The sequence below is a fragment of the Lingula anatina genome, chromosome 10 (assembly GCF_051362555.1).
Source record: "Lingula anatina isolate TDL-2025a chromosome 10, LinAna3.0, whole genome shotgun sequence".
Lineage (NCBI taxonomy): Eukaryota > Metazoa > Brachiopoda > Lingulata > Lingulida > Lingulidae > Lingula > Lingula anatina.
Window position 1 is genome coordinate 5,278,851 of NC_141776.1, and position 22,795 is coordinate 5,301,645.

At 38.7% G+C, this 22,795-nt stretch overlaps 2 protein-coding genes across 3 annotated transcripts; one reads left to right on the forward strand and one right to left on the reverse strand.

Annotated features, from left to right (window-relative positions):
- Positions 1-4,213: 4,213 nt before the first annotated feature.
- LOC106153757 (uncharacterized) lies at positions 4,214-13,282 on the reverse strand. Of its 2 annotated transcripts, none has more exons than XM_013527858.2 (9): positions 13,205-13,282; positions 12,189-12,333; positions 10,795-10,896; positions 8,277-8,379; positions 7,497-7,731; positions 6,882-7,110; positions 5,637-6,487; positions 4,994-5,237; positions 4,214-4,504 (listed from the first exon to the last, which is right to left on the reverse strand). In XM_013527858.2, the coding sequence occupies exons 2-9, from the start codon at positions 12,315-12,317 to the stop codon at positions 4,313-4,315; spliced, it is 2,085 nt and encodes a 694-aa protein (XP_013383312.2). In that variant the 5' UTR covers positions 12,318-12,333; positions 13,205-13,282; the 3' UTR covers positions 4,214-4,312. The 2 variants fall into 2 exon arrangements, with proteins under 2 accessions (XP_013383312.2, XP_086853868.1); XM_086997742.1 differs by lacking the exon at positions 13,205-13,282 and adding an exon at positions 12,961-12,986.
- A 3,617-nt stretch (positions 13,283-16,899) lies between these two features.
- On the forward strand, positions 16,900-18,436 carry LOC106153812 (uncharacterized). The gene is made up of 4 exons (XM_086997864.1): positions 16,900-16,973; positions 17,254-17,350; positions 17,575-17,721; positions 18,107-18,436. The coding sequence occupies exons 2-4, from the start codon at positions 17,275-17,277 to the stop codon at positions 18,241-18,243; spliced, it is 360 nt and encodes a 119-aa protein (XP_086853990.1). The 5' UTR covers positions 16,900-16,973; positions 17,254-17,274; the 3' UTR covers positions 18,244-18,436.
- Positions 18,437-22,795: the final 4,359 nt, after the last annotated feature.

Below are 22,795 nucleotides of genomic sequence, written 5' to 3' on the forward strand. Positions count from 1 at the left end.
GGAGAACCGATAGGCCTGTTGTCATTAAACTCACAAGAGTGATCAATGTTATCTATATACAAATCAAGTTTAAAAATAAGATTGATTGGTTGAGTTTTGAGGGACTTAAGCTTTTATTTGTATATAAGTGGTTTTCCTCAGATTTGATTGTCAGGCATGTTGACAGTTTCGTTATTGAACTAACTAGATATGTAAATATGTTAGTGTTTGTCTGAAATTTTCTGCATCCTTACAACATTGCTAGTTGATAAAATAAATATGACGGTAAACATGTTATCATGTACTGTGTAATACAGTGTCTCAAAATGGAGGAAATGGGGTGATTATTTTCAAAAGTTTTGCATTTTTTTTCTCCTTTTTTCAGTGTACATGCAACACTGTAAACACACTTCAAGGAGAACCAATAGGCCTGTTTTCATGAAACTCAGAGAACTGATGATTATTAGTAAATTAAAAAGAATGATCAAGATTGAAAATCAGCATGACCAGGCCCTTTTCTTTCAAATGTTATGCTGGTTTTTTTCAGCATATATGTAACACTGTAAGCACATTTCAAGGAGAACCAATAAGCCTGTTTTCATGAAACTCACAGAACTGATGATTATTAGTAAAAGAATGGTCAACATTGAAAATCAGCATTACCAGGCCCTTTTCTTTCAAATGTTATGCTGTTTTTTTAAGCATATAAGTAACACTGTAAGCACATTTCAGGAAGAACCAATAACTTAAAGCCTGTTTTCATGAAACTCACAGAACTGATTATTATGAGTAAAAGAATGGTCAAGATTGAAAATCAGCATGACCAGGCCCTTTTCTTTCAAATGTTATGCTGTTTTTTTTTCAGCATATAAGTAACACTGTAAGCACATTTCTGGGAGAACCGATAGGCCTGTTGTCATTAAACTCACAAGAGTGATCAATGTTATCTATATACAAATCAAATTTAAAAATAAGATAGATTGGTTGAGTTCTGAGGGACTTCAGCTTTTATTTGTATATAAGTGGTTTTCCTCAGATTTGATTGTCAGGCATGTTGACAGTTTCGTTATTGAATTAACTAGATATGTAAATATGTTAGTGTTTCTCTGAAATTGTCTGCATCTTTACAACATTGCTAGTTGATTATATAAATATGACGGTAAACATGTTATCATGTACTGTGTAATACAGTGTCTCAAAATGGAGGAAATGGGGTGATTATTTTCAAAAGTTTTGCATTTTTTCTCCTTTTTTTCAGTGTACATGCAACACTGTTAACATATTTCAAGGAGAACCAATAAGCCTGTTTTCATGAAACTCAGAGAACTGATGATTATTAGTAAATTAAAAAGAATGATCAAGATTGAAAATCAGCATGACCAGGCCCTTTTCTTTCAAATGTTATGCTGTTTTTTTTTATTTTTTTTTTTTTTCAGCATATATGTAACACTGTAAGCACATTTCAGGGAGAACCAATAACTTAAAGCCTGTTTTCATGAAACTCACAGAACTGATGATTATTAGTAAAAGCATATTAGTAACACTGTAAGCACATTTCAGGGAGAACCGATAGGCCTGTTGTCATTAAACTCACAAGAGTGATCAATGTTATCTATATACAAATCAAATTTAAAAATAAGATTGATTGGTTGAGTTTTGAGGGACTTCAGCTTTTATTTGTATATAAGTGGTTTTCCTCAGATTTGATTGTCAGGCATGTAAACAGTCTCATTATTGAATTTACTAGATATGTAAAATGGGTTGTTTGACAATTTCTGCGTCTTGACAATATTGCTAGTTGATTATATAAAAATGGTGGTAAACCTGTTATCTTGTATTATGTAAAAAAAGTGCCAAAATGGAAATGAACTCGTATCATTGTAGTTTGTCAGATTCAATCATTCACAATGTTCGGAATGGAGGAAATTGGACATTTAAACTTGTTATATTGATATTTTTGCCATCTCAACAATTTTCTTAGTTGATCATGTGAAATGGCAGTAAACTGTATTATTTTATGTAAAAAAGTTAAAAATGGAAAGAAACCCATTTCAGTACAGTGCTCTCTTGTATACATTTAGCATTTTCAAAGTATGACTTTGGAGTTCCATGAACCTGAAAACCTTTGCTAGTCACATTTTCTGAATATTCATGATACTAATATTTTATTATAAAAAATTGATGACCATTATGCTGTTAAGCATTATATAATATTGCATCAAATTGGAAGAAAGCACAATTTTGGGTGCTGCTGGCATGATGTCCTCAATTGTAAGATTGTGTACTGTTCAAGTCTGTATCCAATGGACGACACTTTGTGTTATCAAAATACAAAATTCATGATAATAAAAGAGTGCTAAATAGAAAATAAGCATTATGAAAATAAAATGTTTGAAAACGAATTTCTTTGGTCTTTTATTTTATTTCATCAGTATCCTTTCTTTTCCTAAATTAATTGATGTTTTATCTCATAATCTTCAATTCTAAAAAAGTGGCAAAGCCCAGCATTAAATATTGTATAACTGTTCATTTAATCATCACCTCTGGTGTTATTTTGGAATTTACCTTAAATATGAAAGAATTTCATAAAAATGTGAATTGCTGCAAAGTAACGCTATATAAAATTTGCTTTGCATTAAAAGTACAATCATTATTACATGTAGATGCATGCATGTCCTCTGTTGTAATGTGTAGTGTCTGTCCGTGTGTGTGTCCGTGTGTGTCCTCGGTTAGAATGTAAAATTCTTGTCAGCAAAAAATTAGTTTTTATAAAAAATTAATTTATAACATTCATACTCAAATAGATTTTACCCTAAATTGAATGTTTTTATTTTGATTTAACCAAGGAATAAGATGTCCTCGGTTGTATGGTGTTGTGCTGATGTCCTCGGTTGGTACACATAGACAAGTATGTGTGTGTGTGTGTGTGTGTGTGTGTGTGTGGAGTGGGGGGGGGGGGGGGGGGGGAGGGGGGGGGGGGTTGGCGGTTGTGACAAAATTGTGTCCGTTATCACAACTAGTGCAATCTTACAGGTGGTGATAAACGAAACAGCGCTGTATGTATACAAGGTAAAAATTGGTCAAATTTCAAGAAGATGATTTTGGTAAAAAGTTAAAGGGATAATAACTCTTCGTATGAGATCTATATTTCACAATAAAAACATTGTGAATAACTCATACAAATATAACATATTCTGTTTTACCACAAAAACGGCAGTTATAGCTATTATTCTGATATCTGAGCTTGTCTTCAGACCACGTGACCTCCATTGATGACTATACTCTGTCATAATCTCCTAAAAGATTTTAACAAAAAATCCAAACTTTATAGCAAAAAGCCAGGGACTAACTCTGAATGTAAAATGGATTCATTTACCATTGGTAAGTATACGAAAATTGCTGTTTACTCCAGGAAAATTCATTTTTTTGGCCAAAACGATGAGTTATTATCCCTGTAAGAGATTAACTCAAGTGCACTGGTACACTATACGCGTTTGAGAATTGCCGAAAATTCTATTTTCGGTCCTCAAAGCTATTTATCTTCCTAATTCAGACCTTAAAAACTCCCCCCCCCCAAAAAAAAAAAAATTAATAAATAAATAATAACTAAATAAATAAAATAGACCCTTCTGAAATGTTCTGTAAGACATGGTTTTCTTAATGACTGCTCAGCTTCTCGCAAACAGAAACTTATGTCGTCTGTGATAATTAGAAACTAGAATCGTTTATGCGGGGTAGGGGGAGTGCAGGGAGGGAGGGGGGGGGGTGTCGGCCTCTACGGTCGTACAATTTGATAGATCGCGGAGAAAACCCGGAGGCTCCTCGGTGTCTCGCCTCGCTGTACGGTGTTTTAAATAAGATTTCGTCTTATTTTCAAAACCTGGTATTTCAGAAATATTACATTGTAGTCCATTGGTTGATGCGTGGATCAGGGGAAGATGGCTAGCTGGTCAAATGTTCTGGGTCGGTGAAAAATCCGTGGAGGTTCCTGGGTATCAATAAGCAACAAGTGTCAATGATTGTATAATAATAATAATAATAATAATAATAATAATAATAATGATAATAGCCCCATAATTAGGAAGACAAATTATCTTTCTCATCCACATGTTTATATTTCACTGACTACTGTGAAATGCACTGTTTCCAATTTCGGTAACCAATCAGAGAAAAACCATCAACACATCAAATTCGAAATTAAAATGATCGATAGAATAGAATCAAAAGCAACGTATAGATTACTGGCATGTACACATCAGCTACGATGCCAAATTTAAATTTATTTCATAAAACGTCGATAACAGACAGAATATCATAAAGATATTTAAGCACTTTATTCTTGATCCTCGATCACGTAAAGCATGTTGCGATGGCCGTCCCAACATCTCTTGGACCCGTTGCCGTCGCATTCGTCGAAGTAATAGGCCCACTTGTTTCTGCGTTTGTAGGCCTTGACCCTCAAAGTGTGAGAGTGCCCCATGGACTCGCTTGTCAGCACATACATGTGCTTGCCTTGTTTCAGTTCCTAAAAATTATGAATCAAAATCAGTTTTTAAGAAATTTGACGATGATACCATCTTTTTAGATATACAGTAAGGCATCTGTTTGAAATGTGTTTAAAATGACTGTTTCAAACCATACTCTGGCGACCAGAAACTAGTGTTTATCTTAAAACCCGACTGTGATTCTCAGAAGTTTTACTTTGGTTTAATAGAATTTAATCTTAAAAATCACAACAGCGGGCTAACAGATCCGCGGACTAAATATGGCTGATCCACTTAAAAGCCATACTGCTTATTCCCTGATGGCCTCCCCGCCTCCATACAGGCGAACGCTGCAGGGGCCTAGCAATTAAAACTCGGAGCCGATAATTCATCAATTTGATGGCGGGTGTAGAGGCTGGGAGACCATCAGGAGATGGCCGATTTGCTTTTTTGTGGGGTCGGCCATATTTAGTCGGCGGATCAGTTAATCCGTGAATCATCTTTTCTGAAGTCACTCAATGCGACCATACCTCGATGTCTTCAGCGGACAGACGGATTGTATGAGTGTGTTCGTTCCCACTCGGCGTGGAGGTTTCCAGGAGCATATCTGAGGCCACCGTCTTGTTGAGGTTGGCAAGCATGGTCGCGCTGACCCCGACCGGAAGTTCGTTGTACATGGAGAGGTACCTGGGCTGTTCCATGACCAGGTCCTTCAGAGCCGCCAGTTCCTTCCAGGTAGCCTGGCCTTCAGCGTGGATAGGCATGACGGGGTACCTGGAATTTTTTGTGAGCATTACAACAATCATCTTGCTTCTTTGACTTTGTTTGGTAATGTTTTAGAGGTCAGATGAATGTGAATGGAACCCGCGCTTTGAGAGCCAGTAAGACAATGGTTACATTAATATCATTTGTAGGTACTAGCATATCGAGTGTACTATTGCCACTAAAGGCGCATTCAGAAACAGTTGATCTTCGGACTAACTAGTACGTGGATCAAATATGGCGTCACCTACTTGAAAGCTTGCAGAGATTAAATTACAGCGCGTTTTGGGGGCGGGAATCCACTATCATGTGCGCGCCATATTTGTTCTGCGGACTTGTTAGGCCGCGGACCAACCGGTTGTGAAAGCAGCCTAAGATAGTATATCACCCACAGCATAAGGACTTCCTTACCTTGTTCTTAGGCGGCCAATACCCTCTATTTCCGGCAGCACGATCTTAGTACCAGACGAGGCGACGCGGCGCACGACACCATTCTTGTCCAAGACGCCAACAATCCCTTTAGATGTATCAGCAGAATCTTTTTCCGTGGTTGTCCCGGAGAAGAATTCGGCCGGGGTCTGGTAGTAGATTCTACTGGCAGTGCCGTTGAAAGCCCTGTCCTTTTCAAGGCCACCATTTCGCCCTCCATATGTCACAACACGGGCCCGTCTCGTTCCAGTTATCCCTTTGAATTCAATGTCATAAGGGTTCCAGCGATAGAGGGGCGTCATGTAGATTACTTCCAGCGGAACGGCGTAGGTCCATCTTTGAGTGTAGGTCTTGCAAACCCCCTTTTTGCAGGATTTGACAGTCATGGGGGCGATTTTAGGTTGGGTTGTCATGGCCATGAAAATATTGGCGTCGGCGTACCCACGATGTTGAGACGACGTGCCCATGGCGTCTCTATCGGTGGTTCGGAAATAGCGATGATAGTAGGCCACGTTTATGGGCTTGGAGTCTTTAGCGTAGTACTCATAGGCTGTGGATTCGAAGGCGTCGTCGGTCAGGTTCCCAGCATAGTTGTCTTTGCCTGGAACCTCTTCCATCAGTTGGTCTAAGAGGCCATAGCTTGAAGTGCGCTCGCTCCACGTGTTACTGTCGCGTGGGTTGATCTGGAAACGAGCGGCGCGAGACAAGGAGTGGACGCCGATTCTTCGTTTGTAGGACATACGTGCCGCCAGGTCGTCGACGACACGCAGACGATTCAGAGGGAGATCCCGTTTGAGAGGGTGGCATGCAATACGGTAGTTCCATTGCGCAACCTTGTCAGAAAATAAAAAAGAATGACAAATATTTGCCTATGTTGACAAACAATCCAATAATTTCTGAGCCCAAATTTAAAAGTGTAACAGCAGTTAAACGTCACAAAGCAAAAGTCTGCATAACAAAGATATTTAAAATAAATTTCGGGACATTTCACAAAATTAATTCATTGCTTAATTACGTTAATCTGCAAAGTGTTTGGACATATGTTTTTCGTCAACAGGTGTGCTTCTCTCCCTTTTTACTGAATAGAATGCTGGATCGCCTCCGACTCTATCCCAAAGGGGAAAACAGTATTTTCCTAATAGATATAAGGTGGGTTGTGGGTGGTAAGAACAAACTAGGAGCCCCCACCCTCATCCTGTTTTGAATTTCGGGATCCGACCACATTACCTGAGGAATGGTTCCGTTCAACAAGTTCATCACGGTGGTCGGCAGGTAGGCATAGTTCTCCAGGCTGCTCTTTCTGCCCGAATATGACGTGAAGCGGATCTTTTCCTGAAGATCGAACCAGCTGCTAGCATCGATGTGGTGACGGTCGCTGCTGAACGGCTCATCCAAGGACTTTGAGTTGGTTGTCCAGGCGCCTTCCAAGTAACACAGCGTGGGTTTGAAGTATGGCCTAAAATTGGAAACAAGCATTACATTTGGTTGTCATTGAAATGCTTTTCATCGGGTCTGATTTAGTGGTTCTGACAAAGTTTGAAGTGTGTTTGCAATGGTGGGATGCAGACCTGCTGTAGGAACATAATGTCAAAGGAGTACCACAGAGACCCAGGTTTGGTTGTCCAGCAACGTTCTTACAGACAGCTGGCTAGAGGTCCCTTCGATATGATCTGTAATCAGTAATCAGTGAAACTTTTATTTAGTCTTTTTGTCTCGGTTCTAATTCTTTCAACCACTGCCTCTTTATTCTCCTTCGTCTTGCAACTCACCAAATTACCTATAAGTTCTTCAAATCGCGCTCTAGAAACATCCTGCAGTCTCTGAAACCACACCATCCCCTACCTGTAGTCTCTCTTTGAGTAATCCTGGTTGGCCCAAGCCTTGAACCACTCCCTCATCTCAGTGATCTGCTCCTGAACGGTGGCCTTCTTCAGAACCGCTGGGGGCACTTCGGGGTAAGGCACGTCCTCCACGGCGTGGAACGTCGTCCTGGTACGATGGGGCATCTTTAAGCCGTAATCGTTGTGGCGGGTACGAAATTCGACGCCGTTCAGGACGGCAATGAATTCTCCCATGCCTTAAAGTGGAGAGAGAATATAAGCAAATAGAGGCAGAAGGAAAACTGTCACATTACACGTGAATTAAACGAGCACAATATAGGAAAGACTGGATTAAGGCCGCTTGGTGCCCTGAGCAAGCCAAGCGCAACGGCCCATTACTCATTAAAATCCCTTGGTTTACACCTCTTTTACATTTTTCTATTTTTTAAAATTTTTATCTGGTATCCAATTGTCATTTTCTTAATTTTTTCGAAACATCTCCCCTTTTTACCTCCGCCAAGGAGATTGTTTTCATCCCTGTCATCAATATAACTCAAAAAGTTATAAACTGATTTTGATGAAATTTTCGGGGTAGGTGGGAAATGGGTTAAATTAGAAGTGATTAGTTTTTGGTGGTAATCCGGATTAATAATCAACCAATAATAATACAAAATCGCTGCCTTGGCAGAGGTCTGCGCTCTCGGAGTGCTTTTCTGGTATATAAATATCTTCACACTGACAGCGTGGTGTTCGCTTGTAGTCTTCTTGTATAAATGAATCCCGCCCTGAATGTCCGTCTTACCGATAGTCCTGTAGTTGTTGTCGTGGTCGTGGACACTGAGGAAGCGGCTGCCTACATAGCTAGGTGCATGGTAAGCCTTGGTCCCTCCTGAATTCACTCGGATCTGTAACATAGAAGTAGCTGCCTGCATATTGCCAAGGTGTTACATGTCTGGGACCATCAACAAAAACTTTTTAACTTGTGTTGAAATACAATTTACTACAGACCGGCCCCGATTTACAGAGTGAAATGTATGCATCTCATCCACTGAGTATGGATATTAAGTATGCATGTATTAAATGTGAACAACGTATCACTTATCATTCTTAACTCAACACCAGTCTGCATACGTCTGCCGTGTTGCATTTTTAGGAAACTTTTTTAGTAAAGCTAACGACTTTCTTAATACACTTTACTCTACTGGTACATCAGAATAAAAGATGATTATTTCAGGTACGGAATCCTTTAGGTGTTCCGACGTCGCCGATTCGCAGTTGTTTATGGTCTTGGCTCGAAAGCTATTTTAACTAAACAAGTGCCTGGTGTTAAAGCCTACGTGGAATTATATGTATATGCTTTATAAAATTATGGGTATCAGGACAATTCCCACGGACAATCCCCCCCCCCCCCCCGGACGATTCCCACCCGAAAGAATATATAGTTATATACAAAATATAAAGTAAAGAGTACAAATGTCAAATCGTTTCATCCATTTTATGAATATTTCTCAGTTTGATGATAAAATATCTGTTTACCTGTTTATCTTTTTACCCAACCTGTTCCTGAAGGATACCGGTGTAGATGGTTATACTTTGATTAGATGTTTAATAAAACTTTCTGTACTAGTACTAAATGAAAAAGGAATTTGTTAAAAGATAATTTGTTTCATGATGAAGTTGCATTATCATACTAAAATATTAATAAAATGGATGAAATGTTTTAAACTTTACACTTTTTCATTTTATTTGTGTAATAATAGATATTTCTTGGGGGGAATCGTCCGGGGGGAATTGTCCTGGGGGGAACTGTCCGGGGGGGGATGGAAAATTGTCCTAGAATCAAATTTATGACAGTATCAGGCTAAACATGCTTTGTATGTGTCAGAGAATTAAGCTCTCCTGGGTGGGAGATCGAAAAGAGAGGAGAGGAGAGTCGGGGCCATGCGGTGCGTTACTGTTTCAGACAGAGTGTGGAAGCGTTTTAAGCGCTGGACGTTGTAATTAGTAGATTTACTGTTGGAATAGACTGTGTTGATGTTCACTGATGTGCACTGAATGCTTTGATACCATAAATGCACCAAGTTACGGCATAAACTAACCAAGATAGGAATCGGCGGCAAGTACACGTGCACCTCTAGGTAGATCACAATCCGCTAGGGGCGCTACAGTCGTAACTGTCCACGGGCAGTGAAGTGTTAAACTGAAGTCGGCCTGCTGACAGTTCGCCTATGGAACCCCTTTTTTAAATCTCTCTTTTAGCGCTGCGTAAAAAAACTAATACAAGCCATTAACTAAATAAGTTGTAAATCAAAGAGTAAAATCCGGTCACATGATTTTCCCATGTTGCAGTCTTTGACAAGTTTCGGTTCTGCTTGTTTTAAGTTTTGCCTCTACAAAATGCTAAAAAATTTCAGGTAAGTGCTGGTATCATCTTTTTGAAATTTATATCCAGCAAAGTTTATGAAATTTGCTATATTATGTAGAAAAATCATGAAATTTGAAGGTTGCGAAGTATAGTTAATTTAATCCGCAATATTACATGATGTGAAAATTACCACAGGGAAATAGCTCTGCCCTGATTAGTCACAGGCTATGTGAGCCAGACAATAGGCTGAGCACACAAAGACACACAGGGTGCTCTGCTGCGCCTGAGTGATCACTGCTGGTCAGTGGGCACAGGTTTTGAGCTGAGAAGTGTGGACACTTTTGGTGGATTTTTGCAGTTAAAAAAACTTCAATATCTTTGTTGCTTGTAGGAATATTTAAAAAATTCCAAATGATTTCATCCGGTTTTTGCATTACCTTTCAGATGATATAAGTATTTTAATTTTCTGATCAGTTTGAAAATTTTTCTGATATACCTAGCACCTCTCTGTTACATTGCATTAGTTACTGTTACGTTATGTAGGGGCCTACTGTGATAATCTGGAAACTGATCTTTATTCAGTGGAAATCTTAAAATTTCGAAAATAATAAAGGAGACATTCAGAACATGTGCAAATGCGCTGTTGTTTTTCCTGACAGTATGCATAAGACTAAGGTGACAGCACACGGTATATTATTCCCAAAGTTGACTGAAACATCATGGTACTGCCTTTAAACGTCTTAACTGATCTACAAGTGTGCCTTATGTAAGACCACAGATCAGAACAACTGTAATAGACTATAAATTTTAAAAACCGATCATGACGTTGAAATGACCGTGTGAAAACTAGCATGTGTTTTACGTGATATGTTTTAACGTGACGCAGTAGCGGGCGCGTTCGTGTTAACGCCACCCCAGGCGTCTGTTATCTGTTTAATCTCTGTATCATGTTCACCTGTTTGATACCGGAGTCTCCCTCGGATCGAATGCGCTCCTCCATGTTCAGCTGTTGTAACATCAGCTGTCTGGAGAGGGTACCAATGGTCCCAGTCATTTCCTGCAAAATAAATGATAATTAGTGGAGAAGGAATGTATTTGCCATATCACCCAAACCCAATATAGAGGTGCATTTCACATGCTAAAGTGTCAAAAAATAAAAAAATGAAAGCAAAATTGTATTCAATATTTCAAAACATACATGTGTATAGAACAAAAATCCACGACTGTCTCAACTGAAATTCAAATTTTTAATTTTTACCATGTCTTTAACATTACGCAAAGAGCCTTATATGGTAACGTATGTTCCAAAACGTACGATAACGTATGTTCCTTGCCAGTGGTTCAGTTATGGTAAATTAGACACGAAGTAAGGACGTTTTTATAAATATTTTAACTGTATTTCAAGGGGCTTTGTGTCATGGCTTACACAAGGTAACGTATGTTCCCTAGAAAAATTGTAAAAATGTTTCATTTTGTTCAAGTACTTGTGTCCAAGAGATACAATGTTTTCTTTTGCTGACCGAACAATTTATTGTGGTTCCATGATAGCTTGACATTTCTGATATATTATTTGGATCATGAAGGGAAAAAATTTATTTAATGCTTACTTTACTGTCGGTAGGGTGTATTTCCCCCATTTTTTAACATTCTGTGACAAGCAAACTAAAGACGCTCAAAAACAATTAACTGCTCTATACAGAAGATTATTATAATTTTAATCAATGAACAAAACCAGTGATGACTGAATTTTCAAAGTGAGTAGAACGTTTCACAGTTGGACGTTTTGTATTTGTGACAGTAACGTATGTTCCTTTTTGCGCTTAAACGATGAATTATTTTTAATTATTCATGGTTCCAGGAGAGTAAAACTTTTATAAATGCTTCTACCCTAAAATAATCAAACACAGTTAGCAATCTGTGCAGTAAATATTTTAATAACATACTTGTGACATCAATTGCACCTCTATATTGGGTTTGGGTGATATGCCAAATTCAAACAAGAGAGTGAGAGTGAAAGAGAGAGAGATAGAGGGAGTGTGAGAGGCTTAGAGGGAGAGAAAGAATCTTGTTTATTACAACTGTTTATTTTAACTGGCATAAAACTAACCAAGATATTCAAGCTAGAAAAAAACTGCTGTGTTTTCAAAATAGATCACAAGACTGCACTCTAAATGGATTTGTTTCTTGCAACTGTTTCTTTTAATTGGCATAAAACTAATCAAGACATTAAACCTAGAAAATAAATTCTAAGTAAGTGTCCACTCTAAATCACTATGCTGCAATACAATTTTCTCTAGATTTAGCTCAACGGCAAATTCATACATAACGCACACCATCAGATCGCCATACCTCCACAGTTTTCTTCAATTCATTCATTTGGTCCACGACACTTTCCAGTGTTGGCGGGGCCTTGGTGGTCACTGGTTTCCTGGCCGCCTGGGCCATGGCCAGCACTACACACAACGCCAACAGCTTCATGGTGACAAGGATGAACCTAAAACCAGTCGGTTATAATTATCAGGGGCGGATCCAGAGATATTTTCTGACTATCTTCCAAATTATATTTGTTGATCCATCCTCCATTTTTGATTGTCTTCAGACACAGAAAAATTAGATGACCGTTAATGTAAACTTGAAAAATTCTGACTGTCTTCCGGAAGCCCCAGAAGACGGCTTCTGTCCGCCATCGAATATAATAACTGAGATGTTTCCGTAAAACTGAATTACCGCTGGATGAGTGAACCTACTCGTGGTCCAATCATCTCCATCCTTCATACATAGATTGGCGAGCGAAGACCAGATTTTATAAATATATCTGATAAATAAGATTACTACATGTAAATAAAGACGTACAACGAAATATAAAAAACCATACATAAGGCTATTATGTTTGTGGCCATCTCTGCTTTGGTGACAATTCCAAAAGTTCATTAACGATGTAAGAATTAGATAAGAAAAGTTGGCAACATTATGATATACTGAGTGTGCATTGAAAGCGAAAGCACACATCAAGTGTGAGCAATCTTGATATTTGAATGAATAAATAAACAAAAATATAGAAAAAGAATCTTCTGACGGCAAGTCACAACTGTTTTTTACATTCGTCTTTATGCAAATATACCTCACGTTCATGCTTTTTAGAAACAATGGTTGATCTCCCGGCTGTCTGTCTCACAAAAAATTTTTAGTCCAAAAGGCCTGCTACTTTATCTAGAGCTAAATAATGAGCCAAATTACTCGTCTAAACATTTAGACCAGGTTTCGCTGTTACGTTATTTTGTGAAACCGTCATTGGCCCTGTTATGCTTTTGCTATTTCATATATAACAAGCATATTTCAGCATATCTGAACAGCCTCAAACTTACGTGGATCACGGCAGCTACACCAGTCGTCGAACTGAGCTCAGCATGTCACACACACATATATATATATATATACCGCAGTCTGCCGACTTCGGGCAATTCCGTTCTGCGCCAACGTATCACTTATCATTCACGATGATTGGTCATTGGAGATACGGAATCAGCCGAGTGGCCATGACATGACACACGATAAAAATATTGTGTTATAGGACAAAGGCGAAAAATCAGACCACGTGCGTGAAAGCAACAGATGCGAAGAGGAGGAAGGTCTCGGCACATGAGGAAGGGGGGGGTCAATTTATTTCAAAAGATAACGAGTATGAGTTACAGATTGAATTAAGGTCACCACGATGTTTCGCTGGTAATACTGGAAATTGGACTCCCCAGCTTTTTCCAAACACTTGCCAATTTTATATTCATTTGCAAATTAAAATGAAATGTGTAACAGCAATCTTGTGTTGTCGATTTTGAGCCTCAGGAGTAGGCATCGCTCAAGTCGCCATTCAACAAGTAACTTTTTAATGAAATTGTTATTTTCAGGTATGGTTCTTTAAGTGATAACAAATATGCCAATGTATTTAATAAAAGACAAGTATCATTCCTTTTACAGGACATGATCTGGTTTAAACTGGTCTTCTCAAGTAAGTTATCTGGATTGTCAGTGATCTAGTTCAAACCTGTCATGTTTAGCCAGATTGGCAGGGGGATTGATGGCCTTTTCTTTTAAAGTTCACACGAATAACGCCTTAAGAAGAGATGAATCCATTCTGGAGTTGTTTACAGATGTTCATAGTAGACACCTCACGTGACAGCATGTTTATAACAATAAAAATTAGCTTTACACTTAAAATGTGAATAAAATAGAACGTTGGAAGATCATATGAGAATTAATTGAGAATAAGTGATATTAAAAATGATACATTTTTATTGAAATACTTGAACTTAAATTAAAAAAAAAATCACTGGTTAATTAGTACTCAACACGGCCAATTTAAGCGTGATTATTAGAAAAGATACAACAGTTATATTATTTCCACCCATCCCAAAGGCAACAAAACAAATGCCCCGCCAAACGTTGACTTGCATAAAGTGACATTTTATGGAATTCTTGTTGAGATAACACATTCTGCGTTAAAAAAATAAAACGCTTATCGTTTTGTCAAGGCTTGCTTTTATTACTTTTTAATAAAAAATGCTTCCTTTAAGATGCATGAAAAATCCATGAATTGTTTAACCTGCTTACTTAATAAAGGTCAAAGTAGTAGCAGCGTATTTTGCTTCGGGTATAATTTGGTAGGAACCTGGTAAAGTAAAGGTAAGAGATATACGCTGTTGCAAAGGGTGACAAAAAATGACATTTGTTGATTTTGCGACAAATATTCAAATCGGATTCCTACAACTGAACCATGTGACAGATCTTCGGATTGATAACATTATAATATTTATCAGTTATATGTCAATGGCATCACATGTTGACTAAGAGCCAGGAACAGTGCAGCACACGAATAACTATGAACTTTGTTGGCGGAATGCTGTTCGCAGTCTGAACGCTGCTTAACACAATTTGTTCGGCGAAGACAATACACAACCAATTACCATAAGGTCCCAAGCACAGTCTTATCTTCTCTATGGTCATTAAACAAGGTGTACACGTATTAGCCAAACAACCAAGACCAATGCTACACGTACACTCTAATTCTTATTAATCATGCAGCAAGGTAAACCAAATGGGCCATCAACCAACAACAAGCACGCAAGCAATGATAATTCATTTTTCGGGCTGCTTAAAAAACCTGAGCTTTTCTTTTCCTCGTAATCATTCAACGCATAGGAAAGAATCATCCAATACGCGACAAACACGATTCTATAAAAAGGTATTTACAGTAACGTGGCCCGCATTCGCTTTTAATAGACCTCCACGATACCTGAAAAGACCCAAGTCCGTTTTTCCTTCCGTAACCTTCAAGATTCCCAATGTGGAAGATTGCGTTTATTCTCATGGTGGCGGCTTTACCGGTCATGTCGCAAGAGTCTTTCAGCTATTCCTTCAGCACTGACGCTGAGGGGAATGTTGTGAGTTCAAGTTCTAGCAGCGATGGTCCCAGGGGTGCGGCCGCAGGGGGTGGTAGCGTCGGCACCCAGAGCGCCGGACGGGGTCCTGGCGACCCTATCATCATAGATAACGGGCAACCTCCAGAAGGTCCAGGACAAAGTGGGCGACCCGGGCAGGGAGGCAACGGTGGTGGTGACGGTGGCGGTGGTGGGCGTGGCGGCAGCGGTGGTAGCGGCGGTAGCGGTTTTGGAGCTGGATTTGGTCAAGGAGGCGGAAGCGGCGGCGGCAGCGGCGGTGGTGGTGGCAGCTATGTTGGCAACGGTGGAGTACCCCCGGGCTTTACCTCCCTCGAGGTTGAATAACACATGTTGCCGGTCGACAAATCAAACATTTGTCAGTTCTGTTATACATGTAGCTGATGCCGTAAAATTGCAGTGCACTGCATCTCTTTATCTGCTTCTTTTGCAGAAATAGGATAAGGGGGTGGGGGGGCTATTGGATCAAAGTCTAAAATTATATGAAATTCAACTTGGTCCACACATAATGCAGGGTTTTCTTGTCCGTGAAGGCGGAGTAATCGTCACAAATGCATGCGACGTGCGCGTCGTCACGCCCCACTATAAAACACAAATGAGTGGAAATAATCACAATTGCACTAACATCATTTTGATTACACCGAAATGGTATTCAACGACCATGAAGGTTTTTATTCCGTTTTGGAAATTAACGGTTAATGAATTGATGCTTCGGTGGCAATAAAAAGTGATCCTGGCAACATATGACAGTCGCTGTTTCAATTGGGCAATAATAAATTACGTGAATCCCTTTTTTTTTCTCTAATAAAGCATTTATTGTGAGTAGATTTACTTTAATCATATCAATGCGTCCTGTTTGATTTGGATTTTCGGTAGATCTCAAAGTTCATATGGGATCTGTGAGTAAAAGTTTGCATTCTAGAATGGTATAAAGTGATCTCAATTTATTCCATGGGAACCAATGAATTATGTGTATCACCATCTACCATCTCTCTCTCTCTCTCTCTCTCTCTCTCTCTGTGTGTGTGTGTGTGTGTGTGTGTGTGTGTGTGTGCGTGCGTGTGTGTATGTTCGTGTGTAAAGACCTTGTCTTAAAATCTATACTTTTTATGCTTGCAGTCTGTAATTTTCGCCTCTTTAAAAAAAAAGTTTATACCCGTAATTTCACAAAAGAAGGACAGCACACAAACCATTTCTCCTACCGATGCAAAAACAAAAGTGAGAATAAGCCATGTCAGGTAGACCTACAATGTTCATGTATTTCATGAGAACCCGTCAACACACGAAAAAGGTACCCTCTACTAGGGCCGCAGTTATTATTGTGGACGTATTTTAGATATTAGCCATCTATTTAACCAGAGACATATCTGTTAATATCAAGTGAAAAATCAATCTGTGGCCCTGGTAGAGGGTACGGAAAAGGATAGCCCTACATGCATCAGTTGTGAGCAGCTTCATAACGTTTTCTCTCTCTGTATTAGAACTGCGCAGTTGTAATTTAAACACACGATCCCCATCATCTACCATACCCACTGTTATGCTAGTTTAGCTAATTACTGTATTAGTATAATAAGCATAATAATAATCAGATCCGGGATTAGGGATAGAAATATACACATACTAGTATATTTAAACTGTTTCACTGCGAAACCAGCGTATTTCTCGCAGAGGACGAGAAAACCAGGTAGGCTATACGATTAAATGTATTCTTTGTCTATTCTTTTCACAGCATCCGAAGCAGTAATTTTTTATAATGTCGTTGTGCAAGAGCATACTTAGAAAACAAAATCATTCGGCCTGCTTTTGTTTCAGTGGATGTCGATACTGTAAATATCAAAACTCCAGAATTGTAATTTTTTGCCAAGCGTGGAAAATCTTGCGTGTATTTGTGATTAAAATGTTTTGATAAAGTAGCACATACAGGTATATATAGTACATGTATAACTATTTTATAATTCTTTTAGGAGAGAGAAAACTGAGATAAAATGAACAGAGTGTCAGCCATCATTTACCTGGTGGCGGTGGCGATCGCCACGCGGGAGATGTTGTTTGTCCAAGCTGGTAAGAACATGCTCTCTCTCTCTCTCTCTCTCTCTCTCTCTCTCTCTCTGCTGTTTTCTCTATTCATTTAGAATGTTCACTAATGTCTGAGTGCCTGTGTGTGTGTGTGTGTGTGTGTGTGTGTGTGTGTGCGCGCGCGCGCGCCTGCTAGAGAGTCGTCGGTGTGTGGGTGTACGTAACTAAAAAAGAACTGGCGTTAATTTGTCGTTTATAACTATCTTTAGATCTATATGACCAGTGGATGGAGGACAGAGACTGTTGGGAAAATGACGGCGCTGTATGTCAGCATGACGGCCTGTATTGCAGTGGGCATTACGAGACAGGACTATGTGGAGGGGGTAGAAGTCGAAGGTGCTGTATTCCCGGCCGTGGTGTGTATACTGACATCTCCTTATAATTTGTTTTCTTTCTTTAAGTCCTGCACAAACTCTAGAATATCGGTAGGAGTAACGATATTTTGAGACCATTATCTCATGATAATTCTTTACTGGTAGCTTGGTCAGTTATTTCATAACTGAATCTCGATATTTTTTCCGTGATGTTCTGTATGCCTTTAGCTGACGTGGAAGGAACACAGGACGGGAGCATTACAGAGTTTGAAAATATATATAATTTTGTTGACTTTTCCTTTGCTTTGTTTTGTTTTGTTAAGTACCTGTACGTGTGCACAGCGCCTGAGACTTCTTAATAGATACTTTTTTAATAACAGAAACATCAAAATATCTTAATTCTCCTTTTATTCACTTCTGTTCTCAGCGGACAGATTGTGCCTACAGGAGCGGGGCAGATGCCAGTTCCAAGGAGAAACATATTGCCCTTTTCCCTATGCAACAGGTATATGTGGCGGACCATCACGCAGAATGTGTTGTGTACACCGCGCGCTTCCGCCCTAACTGCGCATGTTCAACTCATTAAGCAACCTAGCGTTGCGCAATTTCGCGAGCTTCATTTGAATTCAATTTTAGCGCTTTAAAGAAACCAAAGGGTGTACGAAATATTTCTAAAGGCTAAAGTTCTATATAAAGGTCTTCCTCCTCATCACGGCTGTAGAGCTATGTTTCGGCAATAAAAATCATCTTTGTTTTATATATTTCGTTTTGTCGTAAATGGTGAGGTGAGTGCGTGCGTGATTGCCATCGTGACGGAAATGGAACGCATGCTGAGATTGTGAAATTTTAGCAAATACAAAATGAGGGAACCATCAATCACAGAATTGAATATTAGAATTTACAACCATCTAAGGCCGGACCCAAACCTTTTGGTGCCCCCATTACCCATTAAATAAATATTGTTTTATACTTCTCTCATAGGGGAGACCGGGGGTAGTTGGACCCCGGGGTAAGTTACCCCCCCCCCCCCCCCCCCCCATCAATTTATAACTATGGGGTAAAAGAATTGATCATCATTTTGTAAAGTGACCGTATCCAATAGTGCTAAGAAAGCGTCGGCAGTAGTCCAAATGAAATAATTTAGCATCTTAAAGTAACTTTTTACTCTGGCTGCTTGACCCTCGTATCCTAAACACGTGCTTATTTTGCTTTTACATAAATCTGACCCTGGTTTATAACATTAAAAAGAAAGAAAATTATCATTTATCACTTTTCAGAACTTTTGGAATAAAATCATTAAGCAGGACTAAAGCGAAGCACACAACTGAAGAAAAAAGACAACTTTTTCATCGCACAAAAAAAGAAAAAAATATTTGCAAGTTTTTTCCCTTATCAGAGTTTATTACTGCAATACAATAATCAACCATAACTCAAGCGCAAAGCACCAGCTATAAAAATACTTCATTTCAACAAATAACAGTAATGTCAAATGAAATGGCATTATCTTTGTTTACCGCTGATACGTTTATAACTGTGGAAGATCCATGCTCTCCTATCGTTTCAGATCAGACCACGGTACCTATGAGTAAAAACAAAAAGGCAATAGTAAGAGAGACTGTTCTTAGGTGTTTTATATGTTATAAATGCCTACGTTTAGCAAAATATCTCCCCCTCACCTTCCGTTACCTTTACGTAGAATATTTGTATTAGTGCAATGAATAAAACCCTTTTAAAGTGCAAACTTACTTCCTTTTGTCTTTTTTTTACCACTTTGCGCGTTTCTGCACACAGGGCGACCGAACACTTATCGACAATGTGCTTTTATTTTTAACTAAGCTTCTTTGTAAATCGGTGTGAGAAATTGGTCGGTTTCTGACGTACAAACGGTACAAAGTAAGATATATCATAAAATGTTGGAGTCAGCACTGTGACTATTAATTGAGTGGTACACGTACATGTAGGCCTATCGGTACATTCCACCAAATTGCAGTCCATACATACATGTATCATTATTTAATGAAATAAATCAGCCAACTTCGTTCCTAGACATAAAATGGTATTTTAAATCATTTTAATTCTATATCAGCCTTGCCTACAAACGGTAGGCCTACCTTTTTTATTCATTTCAAAAGAACTGTTTGACGTCCCGTTCACTGGCCATCTGTCGGTTTCCGGACGTACTGCGCCTGCGCCGCCATCCAGAGTTCAGATCGGCCATGTCGCCAACATCCACGTCCTCCTTCAGCGAGTGTCCGCGGTTGGTGCTCTGGTATAGGGGAAGGGGATAGTCCAAGTAATCTTTAAAATAAATATGCTTTTAAAATTTTTTTCAATCCAACAGAATGGATGAGTGTGCATGCCAGTTTTTCATTGCTGTGGTCAAAGTGAAAAGCTCCCAATTGGTAACATATTTCAAAATATCAATTACAATTTTGCGTGCTGGTCATTCCCTTTCAGATATATAAGGTATTCCAAATGTAATCGATGACTTATGGACTTTCTATTATAGAATGATTTACTTTTTAAGTCAATCTGAGATCGGTTAAGGAAAGATTAGAGTATTGTACTGGTGTCTTTAGTGTATGCACCGTTCGTAGTTTGTTACCAACAATTAAAGAACACTCTATCTTACAAGAGATGAGAGGGACAAGATTTTCCGGAGTAAGTCCGCCCTGGTGCAAAGTGTAATAGTGGGTGAAATGATATCGACACCTTGCATACATGTCGCACGAGGGAATTTAATTTTAATATGACCTTAAAGAGATAATAACTTTTCGTTTTGGCCAAAAAATGAATTTTCCTGGAGTAAACAACAATTTTCCCATACTTACCAATGGTTAATGAATCCATTTTTACATTCAAAGTTAGTCCTTGGTTTTTTTTCTAAAAAGTTTGTTTTTTGTTATGATCTCTTAAGAGATTATAACAGAGTATAGCCATCAATGGAGGTCATGTGGTCTAAAGACAAGCTCAGATATCAGCATAATAGCCATAACTGCAGTTTTTGTGGTAAAACAGAATATATTATATTTCTATGAGTTGTTCACAATGTTTTGATTGTGAAATATAGATCTCATTCGAAGAGTTATTATCCCTTTAACGTAAACCAAAGGCCAAGGGATCATTTTCAAACCACCAGTCCTGAGAGCGTGATATTTATTATAGGTTACGAAACAAACATCTTTTTTCTTTAGCATTCCCTTGTATTGAGTTTCCGTAACGTTAACTTGATAACCAATCAGCAAGTTGAAAATACATTAAAATACAGATATAACAAATAATTGTCATTTCAAAAAGTGTACAGAACTTACTTCTCTTCCTTTCGACATTTTCCGCCTCAACTGTCAATAACACAGTCAACGTCAGGATTACAAGACAGCAGATCTCGGACAATCTTGCCATTGGAAGTTCGTGTCAATTACCAACTAGGTGTCTCTAACGCTTGTTCTCTTCAGCTGAAGTATAGCCGCCTGTAACAACGGCGATTACCAGCTCTCTTTATATATACCGTAGCGAGGTTCATTCGACATCGTGCAGCCTAATTATCCGTAAGGTAAAAATTATAACGGCCGGCTGAGCCGTGTAATTTTGATTGAAAATCTTACTTGGTGATTATATTTGAACAATTCTAAATAGCTACAGCAATTGATGCGTTCGGTCAGATATGCGTATAAAAAGATTTTTGTATATTATACATATTGTAATTTCTACGTTGTATTAGTTCAACTGACTGCTTAGATATCTTATTATTTCACGAGAGTAAGTACACCCTGGAGTCGTATTACTTTAAATCAGATAATTGTAATAGCGAAATGATCTGCAACCGCCGTTAATGAAGTGAGTAACTTTTTATTTTAAGCCATAGTTTCAAGCCAAACAGACCTTGAAAAAAACATAAATGAGGAGAAAATTAATTTGGAAAATCAAGCCAGTGATGAAACCTCTTAAACGTCGTGTCATGCATCAAGTTGAAATAATAATAATAATAATAATAATAATAATAATAATAATAATAATAAATAAATAAATAAATAAATAAATAAATAAAAAAGTGGGGTCGTCTTATATATGCTCTCCACGCCTATAAATTCTGCTAATATATATTTATTCTAAATCGCCAACTGCAGCTAATGGAGGCATGTGAATTCTTCCCACCCAAAACAGTGGGCGATGTGCTGCAGAACTTACTGGGAAGTCTGTTAAAGAGGTAATACACATTAGAAAATGAATAGGGCATGGGATGAAATGAGATAATCAGAATTCATGCGAACGTGAAAGTGAAATGCACTTAGATTTTTTCTGAGATTGCACCGCCGTTTTAATGTCACAGCCGAACAGGGAGGGTTTCCAGTCATAGGGGTTAAATATGTGCGTACCTGCACGCGCGCGCGCGCGCGCGTGTGTGTATGTGTTGGTGGGGGGGGGGGGGGGGCACAATTGTGTTCGTTGTCACAGCTAGTGCAATGCTGTATGTGGTGACATACGGAACAGCGGCACTGGGGTATAAGTGCTGTATGTAAACAAGGTAAAATTTGGTTGAATTTCAAGGAAGACGATTTTGGTAAAAAGTTAAGAGATTATCTCAAATGCACTGGCACACTATACGCGTTTGAGAATTGCCCAAAATTCTATTTTCTGTCCTCATCTTCCTTATCTTCCTAATTCAGACCTAAAAAGCTATACCCCCCAAAAAATAAATAATAAATAAATAAATAAATAAATAAATAAATAAATAAATAAATGAATAAAGGTATTTGACGTCGACAGAGCCTTCTGAAATGTTCTGTAAGACATGGTTTTCTTAATGACTGTCCAGCTTCTCGCAAACAGAAACTAATGTCGTCTCTGATAATTAGAAACTAGAATCGTTTATGCGTAGGGGGAGTGCAGGGAGGGGGGGTGACCTATGCCGTCGAACAATTTGATAGTTCGCGGAGTAAAAAACCCGGACTCTCCTTGGTGTCTTGCCTTACTGTACGTTGTTTTTTTTATAAGATTTAATCTTATTTTCAAAACCTGGCATCAAGAAATTAAATTGGTTGATGAATGGGTCAGGGGAAGATGGCTAGCTGGTCAAATGATGAATCCATGGAGGTTCCTGGGTGTCAAGAAGCAA

Bases quoted from the DNA above. Each gene is read 5' to 3' on its own strand.
- LOC106153757 (XM_086997742.1), bottom strand. The intron at 7,111-7,496 runs GTAGGGGATGGT...TTCCAATTTTAG, and splicing joins TACTCAAAGAGAGACTACAG to GCCATACTTCAAACCCACGC. The intron at 4,505-4,993 runs GTATGGTCGCAT...CATAATTTTTAG, and splicing joins TGTCCGCTGAAGACATCGAG to GAACTGAAACAAGGCAAGCA.
- LOC106153812 (XM_086997864.1), top strand. From the start codon at position 17,275: ATGAACAGAGTGTCAGCCATCATTTACCTGGTGGCGGTGGCGATCGCC. The intron at 17,351-17,574 runs GTAAGAACATGC...AACTATCTTTAG, and splicing joins GATGTTGTTTGTCCAAGCTG to ATCTATATGACCAGTGGATG. The intron at 17,722-18,106 runs GTGTGTATACTG...TTCTGTTCTCAG, and splicing joins GTGCTGTATTCCCGGCCGTG to CGGACAGATTGTGCCTACAG.